General features: G+C 34.6%; 1 protein-coding gene across 1 annotated transcript in view; it reads right to left on the bottom strand.

Moving 5' to 3' along the window:
• Nucleotides 1-268: 268 nt before the first annotated feature.
• The window catches only part of LOC129220189 (tyrosine aminotransferase-like), a 43,426-nt gene continuing 20,247 nt past the window's right edge, over nucleotides 269-23,447 (bottom strand). The window contains 5 exon segments of the mRNA XM_054854550.1: nucleotides 269-944; nucleotides 946-987; nucleotides 13,250-13,348; nucleotides 21,012-21,095; nucleotides 22,220-22,348. Coding sequence (XP_054710525.1) covers nucleotides 777-944; nucleotides 946-987; nucleotides 13,250-13,348; nucleotides 21,012-21,095; nucleotides 22,220-22,348 — 522 coding nt within the window. The 3' untranslated portion in view covers nucleotides 269-776.

Below are 23,447 nucleotides of genomic sequence, written 5' to 3'. Positions count from 1 at the left end.
AGTGTTGGAACATAATTTACTTATGACGCTTTTATTACTCATTGAGTATCATTAATCTTCGCCCATTGGAAGCAGTTGTGTCGCAATGGGAAGTTACGGGAAGCCATTGTTACTCCCCCAAACTTTTGCTTATTCAGCAAATTTTTTTTTTGTCGATTAGGCAAACCTCGAGATAGTATTGCCATACTACACTGCATTAAAAAAAACTGGTGCCTAATTTTTCTCTTTGTAAGTCCTATATCCCCGTGTTTTATTGTTCGAAAAAAATTCAATCACTTTGGCAAATTGAGAATTTTCCTTCTCCTCAAACATTTGAGCGCCCCTGATTGGAACATGTTGTTTTATGACGCGGAACAGGTCCACTGTAAATGTTGGTGTAAAACTACGGCAGTAGGGACCGCAACAACGTATTTTGTGGCCACCGCTTAAGGTCTGAAACCAACATAAGGATTGAACTTTGGGAGCCGCTTGTTATGGATAGCTAACAAAAATATGTTGTTGGAACATCAGTAATGCTGAATGTCCTTTCCTCGGAGTGAAATGTTAAGCATAAGTGATGTCAGATACGGATTTGGATTGCATCCCTTTGTCTTCAACTGCTATTGCACATTTCCTATTGCACTTGCTTTGAGAATTTTGCACCTCTCGCTAACCAGAACTCTGGAGACGGTCCATCTGGCTGTCACTGGTCACAGGTCAGATGCGAGCTTCTAATTGCTGTCTAATTGCTGTTGAGAAGGCTTCTATTCTAAAATCTATCTCTCGGCGACAACATCTCAGACACGGATGGGCATCGGAGCAGCCTCCACTGTCTCGGAGAGTGGCTCGTGGATCGGCAGCTGTTCTTCCTCTTCCTCCTCCACCTCCTGGATAAACTGGAACTTGGAGTGTCGGCCGCAGAAGGAAGCGATCCTGGTGCAGGCCTCGCGGATCTCGTCTTCGGGGTACCGTCAGCACCAGGCGCACGTAATTCGGGTAGTCGAAGCACTGCAAGAAAAAGACACAGGAAATCAGTGGGGAGCCCGACACTTGCAGATACAATACATAAAGAATTTTCCATAAATCTTGATCTCAGAACCAGACTAACTTAATTCCAATTATTGCGATTTTCCGTTTATTAGTGCATTGTAGGTAGAATAATCCTATTCCGCATCGAGCCACATGAACGTAATTCCAAAAAAAAAAAAAAAAAAAAATCCTTCATAATTATTTACCAGTGTGAAAAGAGCTGGGCTAGTTCCATCCTTTCTAAGTACGGATCAGGCAAATGTTTTCCCGCTCTCCTGTACGATTACATGACTTTACGTTAAACTGGCTCTGAGGTACAGAAATTATGTCACACTTTCTTTCAATATTTTTAACACCTTCCTTTCCTTCATCACAAATTATCATCCTTCATCTTCTACCCAACCCCTTTGTCACATGTCACGCTATTTTCCCAAACATATTCTTATGAAAAAAAAGCATGGTGTCACACTTCTTGTTACCCACTCCCTCTCCCTTGTCACAAAGTATCACAATTTCACAAGCCCCCTTTCCCCTCGAAGCGTGACATCATTTTTGAACAGATCCTAAGTGACCTTAAAAGCCACTAACTTAAGACGACGTTACATAGAGTCGTATTTCAACGGCTATTTATCGCTTTTTAGGCCTCAAATGTTCGGTAGAACTCGAATAGGTACAATCACCGAGAAGAGATAAATTGGAGGGGAGTGCAGACTTTCATTCGTGAAACAAAGACACCAAAAGTCACGTGATAGCTTTTAAAGCGAAGCATTGGAAGAAATCAGGTTTCTTTCACTAGTTTCATGCAAAGCGTGCCAACCATTCGTTGTTGTTAAGTCACGTGACTTGAGATCGTTGCCCAAGCTTTTGCTAAGCCAGTGATTGGACTTGCTCCCTCCATTCATAATTCCTTCTCTAAGCGTACAATTATACCAATAATAACTACCGACAGCAGTATTTTTATGTGGTTCTTGTAACCGAAGCAATGGGGTCATTTCCAAAATTTTTAAAGTATTTTTTTCTGAAAGAGCATGTTTAAAAACATAGGACCATTTTTTAAATGATTTATTTAAGTTTAATATTTTTAAAAAATTACTTAAATCGGTGCGCTTTTATTGTTTACACTTCTGTCGTGTGACATCACAAATGATGAAATGCCATTCAATGTTGCCATTCACAGAACAAAATATTTTTTTTCGCATCTTTACTCACGTGTATTGGCAACGATATGGTTGGTAGCAAGCGTTAGAGCGCAATTTTAATTCGCTGCTTGATTATCATAACGTGGAAACGTAGTAGAAAGATGCGCCGAATTGCATCATTTGTGACGTCATAAAGACCACGCCTTGTTTGAAAAATCGGACATTTTAAAAAATTAATTTAAAAAGAAAACTGTTGGGGAAAAATAAAAGTATTTTCTGGGTCCATGTAATTTTTTTTTTTGCTCATTCTATCCATTTCAATGACTAAAAGTAGTATTTTTGACTGAAGGAAACCACCGCATTGAAAGAGACGCAAGTTCAAGGTATGCTGGTCATTGGCGAAAGTAAAACGAGTCCAAGTGTCGACTTCCGCCAAGCTAAGTACACTTGTGCGTGTGTTAATTGGCGTGCGCCGAGGGGGAGAGAGGACACTTGCTGGTCCGGGCCCGCGTCTGGAGAGCGCCCGAGATTTTAAAAATGAGGGGTGAAATATATCTAGGAACGTACGGGTGAAAAATATGGAGGGGGACCCATTAAAGTCATTTGTGACGGCCCCGAATTTTCTGCCCACCCCTCTGCGGCGTTAAGCAGGGGGGGGGGGGGAGAACTGTGTTAAAAGCAGTCAGGGCTAAAGCAAAACTTAATGCACTATACCGATAGCCCGGTCATCCCATCCAGAGACTGCAGTTTCGTCCTTGTTATGGGCTTATTAGTCTGGAATAGGGAATAACTGAGCTAGAGTTTATGAATGAAACTAGTTTGGATCTAGCTGTTCAGAAGGAAGGAATAAGTAAGAAAAGGAAAAGAGAAAAATAAATAAATAAATAAATATTTTCTATGAAGAACGGATAATTACCCCAAAACGATGGACGCAGCAACGAAGAAGAAAAAGCAGACTATTTGTGAAACGTAATGATATTTTAATCATTGAACCCATTCCCGTTCTTTATTATTGCGCAAATATTTTTTGTTTCAATTGAAATCGAATAACTCGTCCAGGGATATTCAAAAGCAGTTTCTGTATTCATTGCTTACTTATTTCAATGCAGTAACATTAATCCTAGAATCAGCGAGCGAAATATTTAAAACTCATAACTCAATTCTTATAATTTTTTGTAATATAGGGTCAGTTGTTCTAAAGTGAAACAGGATTTTCAATCTTTCAATTTTAGATCCTTTCCTTTCTTTTGGATGAACTGGGGATAAAATTTTTTGTATTTTTGTCCAAGACTGAGTCCACTGAGAGTAATGGGTAGGAAAAAATTGACTTCACGACTGTTAATGGAGTTGTGTCCTTCAGTCAAAAGTACTACTTTTAATCACTAAAGTTGATAGAATAAGCAAAAAAAAGCAAAGCAACTCCAACGAACTATAGGGGGCACTGCAGTCACTGTCTAATGGTGGACGAAATAACTAAAACAAACGCATGTGGTAACGAAGAAAATGCTATTAAGCCTGGTAAATTTTGTTCGTATGCATGATTTTTTCGCTTTATTCTTTTTAAATTAATTTTCAAAGTCTTATTGATATTCTGACCCACGTAGAAAGAAGTGAAAATTCAAGAAGCATTACTAAACGTCAAACATTAATGCAAACTACGTAGTTCGTAGTTCTAAGAAGCCATTTTCATGATGTTGAATTCGATATTTATCAATTCTTGATAGAACTAAATAATAATTGTGGTCTGACAAGAATAACAATTAATGCTAGAAAATTTAATATGACATTACAAATTATTACCGAAAGAAGATGATACTTCTTTGCTTTGCTTATCTAGAGCTTATTGTTTTGCATTTGTAGCTGAATTATTTCTCTTGAATTCCCGAATCGGTTAATTTAAAAAAAAAATTCTGTTTCGATGTTTCTAATTTCTGAGTTACGATTTAATTATGTCATGTTATGCAAATCATCTACAAAATTCTTACGGATATATGGTGGTAGTTTTCTTTTCAGTTGATTGACCATTATTTCTTTTTACTTAACGAATTCTGTAATCTTACTACCATTTTATTCCACTCATGATAAAAATTAAAAATGGTTTAACGAAAAACGCGAAATCTCGCCAAGGCTACTTTGCTCGCACAATACTAAAACTATAACCCTAAACAAATTTGGCGAAACCTTTCAGATCAGAATAAAAGGAATAAAGTAAATTCTTTCTCGGTTAAACATTTTTCATTTTGTTCTACGATAATATATTCAAGAAAATATTTTGCATACTGTCCATTCCAACTAAATGCTGCTGTAAAATATGGTTACTTTAATTTAAGATTAAAAAAAAATACCCATATTCTTACAAATTCACACAAAACAATAAAATTTTTTACCTGGTATAACGTTATCCAAGTTTGTTAATCCAGAGTTTTCTTGTGTTAAGGAAAACTAACATTATTTTGAGAAGCTCGAGAATACTACTAAGGGACGAAATAATATTTCTGTAGCTGAAAGCAATCTAAGACACATCGATTGCGTTAATAAATACTCAGAACAAACTGCCTGTGTTTACGTCAACAGACACACGTGGAACGCAACGTGGCAATGTTTTAGTTTCTTCGCCAGTTTTGTAAATCACCGCAAGGTAGCGTATTCGAGCGCTGGAGTTGCGAATACTTTCATTTTCCAAACATTTATATTTTAATCCAATTTTTAAATTGTCCGATTTTTCAAACAAGGCGCGGTTTATATGACGTCATAAGTGATGTACTTCGGCGCGCACTCCACTGGCGCCTGAATGTTTACGCTTGCTGTCTACCGTATTTCCAGGTTATGATAAATCAGAAGGGAATTAAATACTGCTCTCTACGCTTGCCATACCATATCGTTGCCTTTATATATGAGTAAAGAAGCGAATTAAATATTCCGCTAATGGCATCAGTGAATGGCATTTTATCACTTGTGGTTTCATGTGCAGAAGCGTAAAAAATGAAATTGAACCGATTAAAATAATTGTGAAAAAGGTCTAAAATTTGACAAATTATTTAAAAAATTGTCAAATCCTATGTTTTTAAGCATGCTCTTTCAGAAACCCCCCCCCCCCTCGAAATTTCGGAAACGAGGTAGTGGAAACGAGGTCCCCAATAGTGGAGGAAATCGTGTTTCCTTTTACCCCAGAATTAGGGAGTAAATGTAAACACCCAATTTATGTTTCCATGAGGCGGATTTTGGTAGATAATCTCACTATACAAAATCAGTTTAGAATCTTAAGAAGTTCTACACTAACAGTACTCAATCTGGGGAACAATAGGTCGCTTGCGAACCGCTGAATCCCCAAAAAGTAATCTTAAATCGTTTAATAAGAAAAGTCATGGGAAAAGCTAAATTATGCGCTAAATTTATGTAAAATACACACAAAAGTTTAATATACATCAAGATTTAATCTTCCAAAAAGGGGGGGGGGGGAGCATGGGAATGAAAAACTTTGATGTTTCCATTTTTACCCAAGAGTGCAGTATTTTTATGGGGCAAATGGAAACACATGAATTTCTCATCAAAAATAGCAGGAAAAGTGAAATTCATAAATAAATCAACAGTTTAATTTCAAGGATGAAAGAGAGAGAGGGGGGGGGGGATGAAAAACTTTATTGTTTCCATTTACCCTAGAGTACAGTATTAAAGGGATAAATGGAAACACCTGAATTGCACATAAAAAATAGCAGGAAAAGTGAAATTCATAAATAAATCAACAGTTTAATTTCAAGGATGAAAGAGAGATGGGGGGGGGGGGGGGGGATGAAAAACTTTATTGTTTCCATTTACCCTAGAGTACAGTATTAAAGGGATAAATGGAAACACCTGAATTGCACATAAAAAATAGCACGAAAAGTGAAATTCATAAATAAACCAACAATTCAAATTCAAAAATTACCACAAGCGTGGTAATGGAATTTATTTTCATTTGTCCCATGTTTCCTTTCAACTCAAGTAACGCTATTTAAGTCGCGCTTATCACAATGTTATCACCAGTTTTCCGACCCGAAAAAAGCTTATCAGGAAAACAAATTGCGGCTTTTTCTTTAAATTCTCATACATTTTTATTTTTAGCTAGAGTGCGCGCAGTCATTTTACAGCGAGTGAATTCGAAATATTCCACCAACCCACTTAACCCTTCCACCGCGTTCGGGAGAGGGCCAAAGAAGATCTCTCTGGTCATTGAAATGTCAAAGGGGGAGAGAACTGCATCGATCCGCCCCCTCCCCTTCTCCAAAGCCTCCTCCATCCCTCTGCATCTCTCCTCACTCGTGCACTCGCAAGGGGAGCTCTTGACGAAGCCTGGCGAGTTGAGACTACCAATTTTTGGGAAAATGGTGAACGGGATAACAAGTGTTGGGGTTTCAAAAAATTTGTGTGTTGTTCAGGGTGTTGCGTAAGGTCAAAGGTGAAAACGCTTGAATGCCGGAAGAGCTTTACTTCCTCTAGTTATTAAGACACTTTTGGGAATTAAATTTCAACTTGACAGCTCTGCTCTTCGAAGACAAATTTTCGAATAAGTTTAGGCTTAAAATTGATTCGAAATGTAGAAAAAAAATTTAAATTTAAAAAAATAATTTTGAAAGACCATTTTTGAGTTTTAATAATATAAAAACATTTAAAATTACATATTGATAAAAATTGCTGTTATTTAAAAGGAAATAAGATTTTTGTTTGAATTCTTATTTATTTATTTATTTTTTTTACAATAAATAACGCATAGAAAATATTATGATACGCAATAAATGTAAAGAATAAATTAATATTTATTTTTAAATTTTAAATGACGTTAAAAGTAATATTAGGGTTTGTTGAAATTTAAACTTATTGTCTTATTTTATCTTGGACATTATTGATAAACAAATGTTCATCAATATTTTTAAAAATAATATTTTAAATATTCTTAACGATTATATTTTTTAAAAAATTGGATGGGTGTCCCACTTACCCCATAGTAAGGGGTAAGTGGGTCACCCCCCTCCTTTTATTTAAATTTAAATGAAACATGTCGAAAAAAAGGGGTAAGGGGATAAAGTATGTAAATTTTTAGTGTGAATTATTTTTTTGTAAATGCATCCATTTATGAGATATCACGGAAAATTTTAAAATGAAAAAGAAAACAATTTCATTTGTGAAATTAATTGAAAGCCTATCGGGATATGTTTTACTTTTACATATAAAGGTGTGTTTAATGAACATAATACAGTTGATTGAGATCAATTTGAGTAAATTTGCTAAAAATGCAAGTTGAAAAAGAAATTGGAAACACTAAATGACTGCGTCTATGTAAAGTTGGCTAAGGAAGAACCATTATCGCTTCATCCTCAATCATTTTTCCAACATCATCTGCACTATGCCAATAAAAAGTATCATTATTTCTATTCGTTCTTGCAAATTCAACAGTATTTTTTAATTTGTATCATCAACTTCCAACATTAACCCTACTTAAATCTTAATGATTTTCTTTCATGTACGTTTCACAAGTACGTAATCTCTAGCTTTAGCAGTTTTTGCAGCTGAACTATCAATTCCTACTAATTCGTCATAGTTGTCATGTATTTCACCAATACAAATATTTAATCAGAGTTGCTTTTGATTCTGAAATCCCCATTATTATAGGGGAACCCACCTAACCCACAGTGAGGAGACCCACTTACCCCGTATAGGAAAAATGTACAAGGTAAGTAGGACCCCTCCTCTTAAACACTTATAAATAATATTTTATGCAAAAAATGTTGTTACTGCATGAACTTTAAGTTACACTATACGTGAAAAATTAATTATATATAAATAATAATAATAATAATAATTATTATTATTAACCTTGAAACACTTCTTTGAAAAATGTTACTTGAGCTCGCAAAAAAAAAAAAATGTTTTCAAAATTTTTTTTTTGACTAAATGCTATGACCCAAAAAAAAGTTTCCAAGGATCCCAATTATGTGCAAAACCAATTACTGCGATGGAATTTAATATGATCAGTGCAAAAAAGTTTCAAAACTTGATCCATGTTTCAGTTTAAGGGGGTTGACCTACTTACCTCAATAAATCCCCCATAAGATTACATTATTTAAACTTAATTATTCAATCTTTACTTTTTATTAGTATTATTTGTAATGATATTTATAAATAATATTATTATTTTTAAATATAATATGTAATAAAATGTATTTAGATATTTTTTTTTACTTGTTACTGCATTTTTAATGAAATTATTCGAACTTCTAATACTTTGATAAACATTTTTTCATAATTTAGTAAGTTAAAAATAACTTTCTATTTCTTTCCATGAAATGTTTCTGGATGCCTCTGGAAATGGAGGTAATACCAAAAGTAGTGATTTTCAGTTTAAAAGTGTTTTAAAAATTAGATCTTTTCAAATAGTGTCTTTTTTTAAACTGTTATTTGTTAAAAACTTTGTACTCTTGATATCTAAGATTAACTTTCTTTTTTAAAGGATAATTAAATATTTTTAAAGGATAATTAGATATTTTTGAAGAAAAAAGGTGAATGGGGATAACATGAATTAAAAGATAATGGGTGACACTTAAGGACAAAGGTTAATAGAAACCACATCCTTTAAAATATCAGGAAATTTCAGAAATGAAATTTAAACATGAGGAACAAATATGTTAAAATATGAAAATAAGCATTGTTTTATCTCGAATAAATTTTCTCAAAACCGGAATTAAATAATTTAACATATAGAAGTAAATGAAAGCACACTCGTAAGCAAGACATGCTTTAAGGTGAAGGCTTCAAACTATCGAGTTGAAACCGAGGGGGGGGGGGGGGCGTTATTTTGGTCGGCACGAAATCCGGAACCGAAAAAAAAATCGGTTTATTTTGGTTCGATATATCTTCAGTCATTTTGTTTCTGTATTCAACTTATCAATATTTTCTAATTTAATTTCAATCTTGTAATTATCATCATTAAATTTGCATTGTTATATTTATGATAGAATTGTTTTTTTTTTAAAGTACAAATTAGAATGTACATAAAACAAAGTTATTCATTTCTAACAATTACGGTTCCAAGCCCTAATTTATATAATAAAGTATTTTATGATGTTCTAGAATTTCTGCTGACAAATATCCCGGTTTCAGATTCAGGTGCTCAAGCTAATACATACAGCCTCCTTAGCTTCTGTCGGTTAAAGCGTGTATACTGTTCCTTATTCCTATTTTTTGTAGTCATAGGCTAGGTAATGATCTTTCGTTAAAGCAAGCGGCGATCCAGGATCCAGGGGCAAGCGGGCTTCATACCCATTGCATCAGAATATAACACTTATAGCACCGTCTTCGGATTTGTGTGGACATGTTTTAATAATGACCCCCTCAAAAACCAGAAGCTGGATATTCTGTTGCATTTGGAAATATTACTTGCAATGTTTGAGAACTTAACAGAAATATGATACCTACAGGTATGCATTCTTGAAGTGAGTGTTAAAAACAAAATGAGATTTATTAAATAAGATTAAATTTATTAATTAATAAAATATCTATATTATCTAACGATTTTTGGGAGGGGGAGGAATGCGTTTAAATCCCAGACACCCTTTTAGAAAAAGTAAATCAGTTGTCAATTTTATTTCAGTAAAGCACTTATAAAGTCAAGAAAACTGATCCCCACCAACAAAATGCATAAAATTGCCACCAACAAAATGTATTGCATTCAAGCTTAAAATTCCTCTCAAGAAATATTTTTGGAAACTGCATTAAGATACTAAAGAAAAAAAACATTTCCAACGTTTTGAATTCAATTCTGAAATGTTTTAAGCTCGCTGTCTTTTTTATCAATAGTTTCTAATGTTCGCGGTTGTGTAAATCAATATTATTGGCAGTAAGGAATGAACGCAATAGTTTCTGGCTTTTCAATCTCCTCACCCCCTAACTCAAACTGAAATTGATTTTTAGTAAAGTAAATGCATTTTACTCCCGACAGAAACCTGGTAAAAATATGAATGTGAGGATTGAAATGTGGAAAAATTCAGAGTTTTATGCAGATTTTTTGAGGCATTTTCAGAATGAACCATTAATGGGGAGCGTTTTGCAGACACAGCAAGGCAAATGAAATGGTTCATATACAAGACTTATTATACAGCATAAGATAGTTTTTATCTGTTTCTTTTTTTAGGTGAATCTAAATAGTGCGACTGAAGAGACATTGAAAGAGAAATGGGATTAATTCATAGTTGTCTATACACCGTAATAAACCTCTGAAGCGTCACAGATTATTTCCCGGTAAGTTCCGGGAATTTGCGAATTTCCGCCAGTTTTCTGTGAAAAATAAATGCTTTAAATTTCCTGAGTCGCTACAAGTTTCATAAATTCAGATTTCTCACAGTTGTGAAAAAAAAAAAAATGTTTAGCTACCAATGTGAAAATATATTCCCCTCCTTTGTTAGGTGTTTCGCTTTCAGTCCAATTATGGTCCTTACTGCGTTACAAACAAGGACGAAATGCAGCCTCCGGATATTGTAGCTTTGCAGGCAAATAAGCTGTTCCGAATCTGCTTGCAATTCTGCATTGGCTTCAGGCCAAATTTGCTACATGTGCTTTCCTAGTAGATAAGGAAGGTGCCAAGCTGTTACTATAAACGCATCTAAGTTGTCTTTGAATGTTCGAGAGCTAGTCCAGAAACTTGAATGGCTTTTATTGGAAATGTTTTTGAATTCTTCTGAAAGATTTCAAGTTAACGTTCGGAAGGTACCTGACTTTTACCAGGAAATTTTCCTGTTTTTTGCTAGATGTGTTACTGGCAGAAATTAGGCATTTTAAGCTACCCATTATTTTTCAGGAACGCTTCTGATTTATTTTAACAGTCCATGTTAATTAAATTATTATTAATTTAAAATTATGTGTTTTGTGTAAAAGGGGAACTAATTAAAGGATTTAGATTGGGTAAAAGTTATTAAAAGCAATTCAAAGTGAATGAAGTTAGTATCATCAATCAACTATTTACCTTATTATTATAATTATTATTACCAGTGATGTTCCCATCAATTTTTCTGAGGGTATACTCCCAGTACCCCATTGAGCACAATATGTGTATGCGCTATGCGATCATGTACATGATATGTCCAGAAATTCTTGAGGGTATAACAACCCAAGGGTGGTAGAATTCCGGGTTTCCAGGGAGAAGAAAAAAACTGGTAAGATTAAAGTTTCATATCTTCCTTATTTTTCGAAACTTAACTTTAACAAACTGCCACTGTAACGATAAATAACTGTTCTTTATCTGAAGCTATAAGTGTCCCTTGGTAAAAACTGTAACCGGTAGTTAAATCATTTCATTGCTTTAGGAAAATTTAAAAATGCGATGATAGAATCTGAGTTACAAATGAAAGTTTATGAAGCTTCGCAATGTATCTAAAAAATGTTTAAGAGTATACGGCGTATATGGAGCATACCCTATGGGAACAATCCCTGATTATTACTATTTTTCGTTCCAAACAAACTACGACAAAATTTTGAAAATTTAAAGAAGGAAGAAAATTATAGTGCCTATGGATGAATTTCAAGTGTTTATTTAACGAAGAAAATGTTAGATGGTAGTTGTCTATGAAAATTCTTACAGAAATTTCATAGAGATACAGAGATATTGAATGATAGAAATCGACGATCTGTAATATTTTTATGCGTTAAACCAAAAATAAAATCTCCACATTTCCTCTACAAACCATTAAAACGAGATATCGTAAGTGTATTGAAGTGCAAAGCGCAATCTTTACTGCGTGTTTGCCTTTCGAATAAAGTGTATCTAGCAAATACTTATTTCATTTTATTACTTTTTTCGAGCGTTTTCTTCAGGAGCAGTCATCGGAGTTGTAACGACCAGAAACTAGTATTTTCAGACGTAAATATACCGGCATACTCTTCAAGAGTTTTCTTTACTTAAATTGGAAGGAGAAAAAAAACCTCTTCTCCACATGGCGGTCTTGAACGAACAGCTGCGGGTACAGTTAAATTACAAAAGTCTGGCATAAATTTTAGCTCAGCTGCTTCGCATTCGCGGTAAGCCAACAGAAATGATTCAGAAGAACAGGAAAACAGTTAATGCAACAAAATAAGATTTTTTTTTCTCTCTATGAAGATGACAGGAGGTTTTTTTCAATTAAAAAAAATATCAATTTGATAAAATACCTTTATTTAGTACTAGGGGCTTTCCCCAATGATGTCAGCCCTTTTCAAAATATTTGAATCCCCTTCTTCCCTTTACCACATAGTGTCACATTTCACTTTACCCCCCCCCCCCCCACCCCTCCCCTTGTCCAGGCCTATCATTTCAAAAATTTCCAGGTGGGGGGGGGGGGGAGGCGCAAAGGGTTTGTGTTCAACACATTTAATACAAAAATGCATAATTACATTACATTTCTAAAATCATAATGCGGGTGTCAATTGACCCTCCCAATCCCTCGATCGCCCAAAAGACGGGCCACCCCTTGTCACATGACACGCTATTTTTTATGAACATAGTATATCATGAACATTATAAAAATGTGTGATGTCATACCCCCCTGTTACCCCCTCCCTCGCCCTTCTTCGAAGGTTAGAAAAATGGACCGCAAAAAATGTTTTGAAAGTATAAATTACGCAAATATTATTTGAAAATATTTTAATGAAGAAAAAAAATTCTTTATGTGTCACTTATCACTTTCTGTAGTATTTTTTAAGTCATTGCGTGAGAGATTTAAGTTTTTAATGGTTATTGTAGAATATTCGCTATTTTTTTTTTTTTTTGGACCTCCGGGGGGGGGGGGGGGGTAATGTTTAAAGGTATCAAGACGTCAACTAAAATTACTTGCCGGCCCTTGATATATATCAACCTCCATAAGTTGACGACTTGTCTAAATTGACCACTTGTCTAAGTCGACCACTGAAGCACTGCACCGCAGGTGGGTTAACTTACTCAGATTTCACTGCACAATAAAAAATAATTTCGCTTTTCATAATAACCCTTGCTATTTATTTCTTCGTAAATTTCTGATGAAAATGTTCTCTGTAAAAGAAATTCTTTTACAGTGTTGGCTCATAATTCATACAGAACCCGATTTCAAAAATTTGCAACTTACCATTCCTGGCAGGCACATGACCGACTGTTCGGCCACCAGTTTCTCCACGAAGTCCATATCGTGTCGAAAGCCCGAGAAATAGTTCACGTCGACGCCCACCTGGAAACAAAGATCAAATTTGTAATTATTAAAAGTTATTTCAGGCAATTATATAAAATATAGATTTCATATATCTAACTTTTTTTAAGGAAAAGAGAGCATTTGCCACATTATTCAGTAGTATTGTTTTGATTATGATGATTTGTTGTGTACAGTTATTCAGGGCAACTTTTATCTTTATTTTCGACTGTCACACTCATATTGTCGTAGTTTTATTTCATTTGTTGACAAAATACTCCTAAAGTATTGTATAGTTTTCCAAAAAAAAAAAAAAAAAGAGAATAAGGAGTGTTATTTAAAAGGAATGATTAAACATGTTCAAAATAATCCTGCCCTGCCACACTTTGAACCATGTGAGAAATGGGACGAAATATATACGAATATTTTTTTTAAAGTAAAGGCAGTCTAAATACTGCACTGAAATTTATATATGTTTAAAATTTTTCATTTTTACTTTGTCGCAGCACAAGATTTCTGTAGTTTTTGAACATTGTACGGAAGTAGTTCTCCAAGTGGGGTGTCTCCGGGGGAGGTTAGGGGTACCGTAAAGTGGCCAAGGTGTGAAATATTGTTGTCATGTGCCAGCTAGGCTGTCAATTTGGGGTGCGCTGCTTCACTTTTCCAACTATACCGTAATTTGGCGAGAAGTCCGACTTCCACAGTACACACATGCCATAAGGACCCGTTTATGGGGTAGGCAACCATTCACAGCACAATAGCACATTCTCACTAAGAAAGGACAAGGACAGGAGAGAGAAAGTACGTCCATGCCCGAGCCGGGATTCGAACCCGGGACCTTCCCATCTCAGTCAGATGCCTCTCACCACTAGGCAGGGCGGGCGGCAAGGTATGAAATCTTTTTTTGTTATTGAAGTATAAGATCAAGTCCCACACCCTCCCCCGAAAAAAACCCAAATCATTACAGGAAGTGAATCATTCATCTTTCAACGTCTATTTAAAGATGATGCCATATGATGAAACCCATTTCCCATAATATATTTTCATTAACCCCTCGGACACGCCCAGACAATATGGAGCTAGTTTAGCCATTTAAAATCTGAGACAGAGCGAAAAGTGATTTCGGAGCCTCTAAAGGCAGCTGCCATAACAACTGGCGATCGATCCGGCAGAAATGTAGATTCAGCCCCAACTATTTTCTCACAAGGTACCTGCGAACACATGATTTTTCGGATCTTTTATTGCTTTTGCGCTCTGCCTTTTCGCGGGAGCACGACCGGAAAGAGCGCAGCTGCCCCAGCTCGGCCAATCAACGTATTTTCTCTTATTTGGTGATGACATTCAGCCGCGCTTTAAATTGCCTTCGAAATGGTTCGAATTGTTCTTTATAATGACTGTACTTTTCTTTGTTTGTCAAGTGAAATAAAGGTAGAAATAATTTTTATAAGGATTTGGTTTCTTTATGATTTTATTCAATCAAAGGTAGGGATTTGGTTGAAAGTAGCAGAACGCTTGAAGATAAGCAAAAGAACGCTAAAGCAGTTTTATTTTTAGATGTTTATAATATTTTTTTTTCAAGGAAGATCATAAACAGTTACTGCAAAAAGCAAATATAAAGAACAAAGAACACAGAGAAAAAAAAAAAGAAAGTAAATGTTGAAACGGAGCCTATTAAACTAACATATATCTTGCCTCCCAGTAACGAACGGTCTGCGGGAAACGTTTTGCGCGGAGCAGAACAGTAGAGAAGGTGTGCGGAGTTCATATCTTCTTCACAGCTGCACAAAATGCATATCATAATATCATTCTCATACAGATAACAGAAAAAGATCGAGTAACGCTCCTGACTTCATCAACAATGAAAGTCGTGCCCTGCATGATAATTGTACAATATGTTTTGGTAATGTTTAAAGTGCAGGGAAAGGCTTTATTGTGACGAGGCTAAACTGGATCCGGTAACTTAACTGTTTTACTGGTAAAACTGCCGTTTCGGGGGAATGAAGAAACGAAAAAGTGGTCAACAATGAAAGCTCTCTACTGGAGTTTAGGGTAAATCCACTGGGGTTAGAGTTAGAATTTCAATTATCAAAATATCACCAAACAGGCAATGGCTTCGTTCAAATGTAGAAGCAATTTTTACCCGTCATATCTTGACGGGCGATTTTCCAGTTTAAAAGAAAAGAAAAGCGTAGGATTTGGTACGTGAGAGTAAACAATTTCAATTTTAGTTATGAGAAACAAAAACTTTGATCGAAAAGTCACTCCTTGTATCTTGCCACATTTCTGCCCCGAGTCCTTCAATTACATAAAATGTAAGGGAAACCATTTTTGGTTAAAAACGAGTTACGAGGTTTCGGTTAAAACAGTTTCGATAAATCAACGTTCTATTGTATTTAAAAAAAAAAAAAAAAACCCTGAGATAACTTCATGGTTTTGCTTCAGTTTTTTTTTAATTTGATACTTACATAAAACGTAATTTAATGACTCAGTAAACGAACAAATACTTCGATATATACGAAACAGTAGAATAATTTTCTAACTAGGTTTTGCTGCTTTTAACTGTGATTAAAAGGTGAAAAAGAAATCACAAACGGAAAACTTCTTTTCGGAATTTTACTTTCAAAATATGATTTTGCTCGTATTCTTTCAGAAGGTTTGATTTTGCTGTTTTAAATCTAGACAGAACTATTTAGCTTTTAGAACTCTGTAGCGAACACTTTAATTGGCAATTTTATCCCCTACCCTCCAGTACCGGGCATTTGATTCGTTATGGTTAACGAATCAATTAGACTCTTCGAGACAGCGATGCTGTTTAAGAGTTCCACTTTTTTGGAAACTAGAGTAAAAAAAAATGTCGAAGTTCAATGGCTTATATTTCATAAAGAAAGAAGGAGCTGCCGACGCATCGTTTCCCACGAAAGTATAAGAATAAATTTAAATGAAAAACTCGATATCGATGCAACATAACTTCTTTATACGCCTATTAATAAGTATATCTTAACAGTTAAATAATAAAGTATTGGAAAGTATTTGTCACAAACACTCGTTGAAACGTTAGAAATATTCTCTTAACTACGGCAACGGATATGTACTTTCGAAATTTTAACCGAATTTTCAACGTAAGCTTGCTTAGGTTCAACCTTGAAATGAATTTGTTAAGTTTATTAACAAAACTAACTTTATAATCACTATTATTTTTCTTTGTTTTTGGCAACAATTAAAAAAGAACTTCGTCCCTTCCGTCGCACAAAACGTTTACTGATCAGTAGGGCTCGACCGATTCATCGGCGCCGATGGATCAACAATTTAGCCATCGGCATCGGCGGCCGATACAAACTTGCGGAAAACATCGGCCCATCGGTCTTAAAAAGCATCGAAAAACCGATGGAATTGGCCAATGCATATATGGAAAAAAAAAGGACCTTTGCTGTTTTACTTTTTAATACAAAGTAAAGGGAGTTATTGTTTTCATGTAAAATTTTTTACTTAAATTTCAGTATGAATTTCTTTGTTAGTCACCCCTGAAAGAATTTTTAATACTGAATTCAAGTACAAACAAGTTAATTATTTCTATGTGTTTTGCGGCTGGATGTACGTAGTATGTATCTCTCATAAGTCATAACTCAAAAATAGTAAGCTGTAGAAGTTCAAAATTTCGTATGTGGGGTCTGCGAACGTTAAAGTTGTGCACTTCCCTTTTTGTTTTCAATCTGGTGTTCTAAAAGGCCTATTTACTCTTTTTTTTTGTGGCTATTAATTACTTATTGCAACATTACAATGCAAAACTAATATAGCGTCTTAGACTGACGATCATTTGGTGATATATTGCCGAATTGGAGACTAACTTGAAAACAAATATGATGTGGTGAAACCGGTTTTTGTGACATTTTGTTAGATTCCCTTTGAACCGACGGTAATTTTTAATTTTTCGATATTTGTAATACAGTAATGCAGTCTTTTCTGTATCGCCTCGGCGCCCCAAGTTTGTGGCCCGTCGAAATATATTTTGGGGCTTCCTTTCTCTATCACGGAAGTTGTAAAACATTTATCATAAGCATTTTTGTACAAGGACGGATACAAGGGGCATTAACCCCATATTTTTTTCGAATTAAGGTCCTAAAACGAAAGTGTAGGCCATACCAACGTTAAGGAAATAATCAGGTTCAAATCTCCCTCTTGGAAACCTTTTGGAAACTGAAGTTCCAAAACGCGCAGTTTTAGACGACTTTCGATGATGTTAGGGGGAGAGAGTTTCGAAAAATTCCGCCGGAAGTGTAACGAAACTGAATTTCTAAATGGCAATTTTAGAAAACCTCTATCAACAGAAAACTTGGCTAAATCTCTATAATATTTTAGTTGTTTCAAATGAAGTCTCTGGCACCCCTTTTTCAGCAGTTGTAAATCAGATACGTAGTAAGGGTCAAGTAAAAAAATAATCGTCCCCTCCTTGAAGAATTTCTGGATCCGCCCTTGATGTAGATGCATTTAGATTTTTCTCTAATTGCCAGGTTCAAGTGCCTGTTTACTTAAAAAGTTCAGACAGCTAGAGCTCTCAAAATTTTCAGCTCTCAAAATTTTAAGGAGACGCAGAAATGACCAAAAAACTGATTTAAAACTTCGGTTTCTGCTTTTAAATACATTTTTAAGATAACTGAAAGGATAAAACTGGTCCAATAAAACATTTTGGAAATTTTTTAAAAAGTGAGGGAAAATAGGATCAAATTCCATAAAATCTCTCTACAAGGTATTTTTTAAAGTCGGGCTGAATTTTGTTAGAATGTAGTTTTTAGAGTGTTTAATTAATTCTGTGAAGCAGCAAATCGGATCCATCTACTGACCGCAGAACTGATGTGCAACCATATGAGGCAGTGAGCAACAAAGGAATGTAAGTAACAGAATTAAAAATATAGATAACCAGTACAAATGGTAGGTGAACCTATCCTCTGTATTGGGGCAAGAGATAGAACTAGTAGCCCTGGTAGGTGCTACTGTAGAGCATGATTTAGGAAAAAAAAATCAATGAAAGCCTACCTAGGACCTTATCTTTAAACACGTTTTACTAAGGACTTGAAAATGTCCACTTACATCCTTTTGCTTCTCACCGCCTCATATATAATGAAAGAAGAAAAAAAAAATCTCCATGGTAGAGGGGCGTTAACTTTTAGGAATAGTATTTGTAAATTAACGAGTTTTGTTTCAATGTGTATGAAGTTTAAAAATATTTCAATAAACAAAAAACAGAGGATCCCTAAAAGTGATTTAGGTTCTCCTAATTTCAAAGGTTGATCAAGCCTTGCCCGGTTTGATTTTTTCGGTAGTTAAAATAATTAAATTGAACTTAAAAAGTGCTGATCTACATTTATTATTAACCTTTGACGTAAAAATGGGGGCGTTATTTGTAAACTTGCATACTTCTATTCAACTGTATCTGTTGTATCAATTTTTTTTTTTTGTTTGGAAAAAAAGGATTTAATTGATAGCGTTATTTTCTATATAATACAAGAAAAATCATCACTCTTCTAATTGTTGGAAGAATGTGAACAACTTCTACTGAACTTATCTATTTGAGGTACAATTCCTGTGACTTCAATAATAGAGGGATTGAAAGAGATATAAGTAGAAGTACTTCCTTCCGGAAAAAAAAATCGGACTCTCCTAATATGAATAACGTTTTTACAAAAAGCAAAAATTATTTTAGACATTCCTAGTCAAAAGTGGTTTTTTAGTTACTATCCTATAAACAGTTGAAATTCACTGAGGATACATGAACTCTTTTCGTAAAATTGTTTTATTTTTTTATTTTTACTTCCTAGTTCGGCGATATTTTTCTTATTTCGGAGATTCCCATGTCACATACGTTTTACAGTGTTGATATTGCTATGTTTCCTGCCTCGCTTCGAAGCAACCTGGGAAGTCTATGTATTTAAAATGTTTTGCTTATTTTAAGGAACTTTCATATTTCTGTTTTGCTCTCCTTTACACGTTGAATCTAGCTTTTGTTGTTGCAATTTTAGATTTATGATCCAAAAAAAAAAAAAAAAATCCAGTTTGTTTACATTTGAAAGAGCCATTCTTTATATTTATAATACTTTATGGGCAGAGCTGGCATTAGGATATTTTGCAAAACCCAAGATTAAGCTCATAAAATTCTCAAGATCGAGAGAGGGGGGGGGGGGGATCATAGGTAATGTGAAAACAAGAATTTCTGTTAAACTTTGTAATTACATCTATTGTAGTTGGTCCATTATTAATCTTAGAAATGATAAAGTGAAACAATACAAAAATTGATCTCTCAATAACAATTTCTTAAAAAGTGTAGTATAAGCCGTCTACTGCAAAAAAAAAAAAAAAATAATAATAATATTTTGATACAATTGCACAGATAGTACAAGATAGACAGGAAGGAAAGTTATACAACATAAAGAGAGAAGTAACACCTAAGACTAGAGCGGACAAGTTTTTTTTTTTTTTTTTTTGTACGTAACAGAATTATTTAAAAAATTTTGAGCTTGTGCATTCTACATTTTTTTGTTCAGGGGATCCCAAGTTTTTTACGAGTCAATTTCCTCCCCCCCATTTTATGGTTAATTAATTAATTTTATTTTCCAATTTAGGAACTAAAACTTAAAGTTATAAAAAAAGCAGAAATGTCAAAATTTTCAGAACATAACAGTTTTTATCACTAGCAGTAACTTTCAGTTTGTTGCTTTACCTACACAAGCCATACTTGTTTAATGAAATTACTATGAAGTGTTTGTCACATATCAAAATATTTTGGGGTAAATAATGCAAGTCTAATTCATGTGTAAGTGTTTCTTGGGGGAAAATTATTCTATTGTATACATAATTCATCAAAATCTTAAGAAAAACGAGAGTTAAGCTGTTAGATATGCATCAATTTCCCCTTATCTGCTTTCAAAGCCAGCCCTAATAAAAAAATTTGTACTCCCCCCCCCCCTTTTTTTCGTTTTTTTTTTTTTTTTGCTGCCACTAAAAGTTCCATGGCTTTTAGTTGTCTTTTTTGCTCCCCCCCCCCCCCCCACTTTTAAACCCTAATCGCCGTCACTGGCCATCGGTTGGGGAAAAAAATATTGAGCAGGTGAAGTTGGTACTTGTCAATCTTACTAAATAAATGATTAGCAAAATGTATAAAATGAAAGTCCACTAAATTGCTAAAATCGTTTTGTTTTTCAGACAGATGGCAGCACTATTCTTTGTATTTAAAGGGCAAATGCGAAAGTTCTTTCTTTTAACAATAGAGTAACAAAGCAGAAAACATTATAACCGAAATCGAAAGTTCCTCTAAAAGGGACGCAGTTATTATATATAGGAACAGTATGGCACGCCCGACAGTCAACATCCCTTCATTTTGAATGCAACACGAGTTTTCTTCTCACAGATGGGGGGGTAGGTTTGTAATTTAGAGAAGTTTCCGTTCGATTGGTGCCCCCAAGGGGGCAAGACCGTCATTTCGAACTTTTCGAGGTGCAGGGTAAAGGGTGTACATCCCATACAAATTTTATCAGAAAATAACAAAAAACACGCCTATTTATATCTAAAAACATTCATTTTTCAAAGTCAGGAGGAGGGGGCATTTAACGCCACCCCCCTGATCACTCTAAATTTCGGGTAAATTTCATTTTGTCGTTCCAAATTATTCGTAATGAAACATACTTTAGATTAGTTTGGTACGTAAAAGACTTACCATCATGTACATGGCTCCAGAGGGCATAATTGGTGTCAAACCAGGGATTTCAGACAGACTAGAATGCGCAATTTCAGCATTGACCTGAAACAAAAAAGAATCGTTTCGGTTTGATATTTTGGTAAGGGCTCATTCTGGTTTTACATAGGCAGCAACAACTACGAAATCCGTCGTTGTCTTTTTGCGACATATATGGTTTCATTGGGATAAAACTAACATCGCCTTCATGAGAATAAAAGTAATTTTCAAAATTTAGTACCTTCTGACACTATAATATTTTGTGACATTTCAAAAACAGTTTTTGCTATTATAAAATAATAAAGCCCCCGTTATTAACATTTAAAAGAACTATTAAGACGTCCTGATGCTCGCAGTAGTAGATACATTTTGGTTTTAAGTTTGTGGTACAATGTGTCAAGCGCATGGGGGAGAGGGGGGGGGGTAAAGTGAAATAGTTTACTTCATTTATTTACTAAATCGTTTACATATTCATTGATTGATTGATTAATTAATTAATTCTTACTCATTTTTGACTGATTCGCTCTATTATTTATTCATTATTCATCAACTTATTCTAAAATTTATTTAGTCATTCATTAGTCCGTTTATTAGCTGGTTTGTTCAAAGAAATATAGTTTTAACTGTCAAATAGAAAATATTTAATTAGAAATTTTTTTGAACTATCTCACTTTGAACTCAAAGTGATAACTTCCCAATTTTATTGCAGGTATATAATTTACTGCCAAAAATGAAAAATAACTATACTCTATATAAGTTCTACTCTAAAATACATTATTATCCCTTTAAATTTTCAAATCGAGATTCCAATTCGTTAATTTCAAAAAACGCAATTTATCGTTTTCATTTTTACTTTTGCCCTACATTCTGCTGCAATAATTTTTTCACACTAGTTTAGAGCAGGGCTGCGGAGTCGGAGTCAGACTGATTTTGGATTAAAGGAGTTGAAATTGGAGTCGGGAGCTGGAGGTTTAAAATTTCAAGAGTCGGAGTCACTCTCGGTCACTTTCCCACAAAGTTCGCAACTCTGCCAGTGCTTACGAAGTCGGAGTCGGACTGATTTTGGGGTAAGGGAGTCGTAGTCAAATGCTAAAAAATTTCCGGTGTCGGAGTCGGTAATTTTCCCTCCGACTGACTCCACAGCCCTGGTTTAGAGTAAAAAATAAAACCTATGAAGTACTTTTACTCACTTTAACAGAGTTGATAACTCCGCTGAAGAAATGCTGTGGCGTTTCCTTCAGAATTCTCGGTATGGCACCCTGAATGATGGTATTGCTCCCCATAATTCTTTGGCATAGAGACTGTAAGCCCTGGCGAATCTAATCGAAGAACAACAATATATGCTGCACTCGATAATAAAGAGAACAAACATATAACAGTACGACTTATTTTATCTGGATTAACTGCGACCAAAAGCAATCTGGATAAATGAAAATCCGAATTTTATGGATAATAAGCAAAACAAAATCCTTTTGAGGAGTCGGCACATTGGGTACGCGTAATGTAAAATTGCTTAACTTTATGTACCTTTTTCACAAAAAGTTTTAATGTTAGAAACTTACAGTTTTTGCAGTGTTTTCAAGAGATATCTAAGAGTGAACTGAAGTAAAGTTTTAAGGCAATTCTGTTTGTTTCATAATTTATTAAGTTTTAGACAATAGTCACTTTTTCAATGAAAAAAAAAAAAAACACCATTTTCGACCATAAAAAACAGCTGTTTAGGAAAAAATGAATCCTAAAGTAAAAGCTTCACTTCAGTAAAATTCTGGACGCATAAATAAACATATAAAACATAGAAACATATAAAAGGGCCTTTTTACTATTTTTTTCAGAAGGCCCTCAAGCTGTGAAATTTCTTACAAGTTCGTTTGGACCTTGGGGGAGGAATGCTCTCTGAAGTGTTTTTTTTAAAAACAATTTTGTTATAAGTATTTTTATAAAGTTCTTTTTGTGTTCGGGTTGAAGTGGGATTATTATATTTTTTTTGTGTTTAATGAGCGTTTTACTAAAACTATTTTCTACGGGAAGGGGAGAGTGATTTTTATTTTGTTTTAATGGCAACGCGTATTGTAACTGATTCTTCTTAACGGGCACTTTAAATCTTAGCAAGCCAAATGAGATTGTGAAGCAATCTTCGGGGTTAGGTGAGCGGGAACGAGCAGGGGGAGGAGCCTTTTAGTCATATAAATTTTCCTTCAAGTTTTTAATTAGGCATTTAAGTTTTACAATATCAATGTTCACTAGCACAAAATTATGTTTTACGAAGAATATTAGATTTTGGGCACGAAACATTTTTGAACCTGCTTGGGTGTCAATAAAAGCTCCAAATCAGCCAATGATAGGGTACCTATACTGCATTCACGGAAAAGATAGACAGGAAGTAAACAAACAGGTTACCAGAAGGTTTGCACTACGCAA

Source organism: Uloborus diversus, chromosome 4 (assembly GCF_026930045.1).
Source record: "Uloborus diversus isolate 005 chromosome 4, Udiv.v.3.1, whole genome shotgun sequence".
Taxonomy (NCBI): Eukaryota; Metazoa; Arthropoda; class Arachnida; order Araneae; family Uloboridae; genus Uloborus; species Uloborus diversus.
Note: the sequence above shows the minus strand (reverse complement) of the source record. Positions and strands in the feature narration are given on the sequence as shown.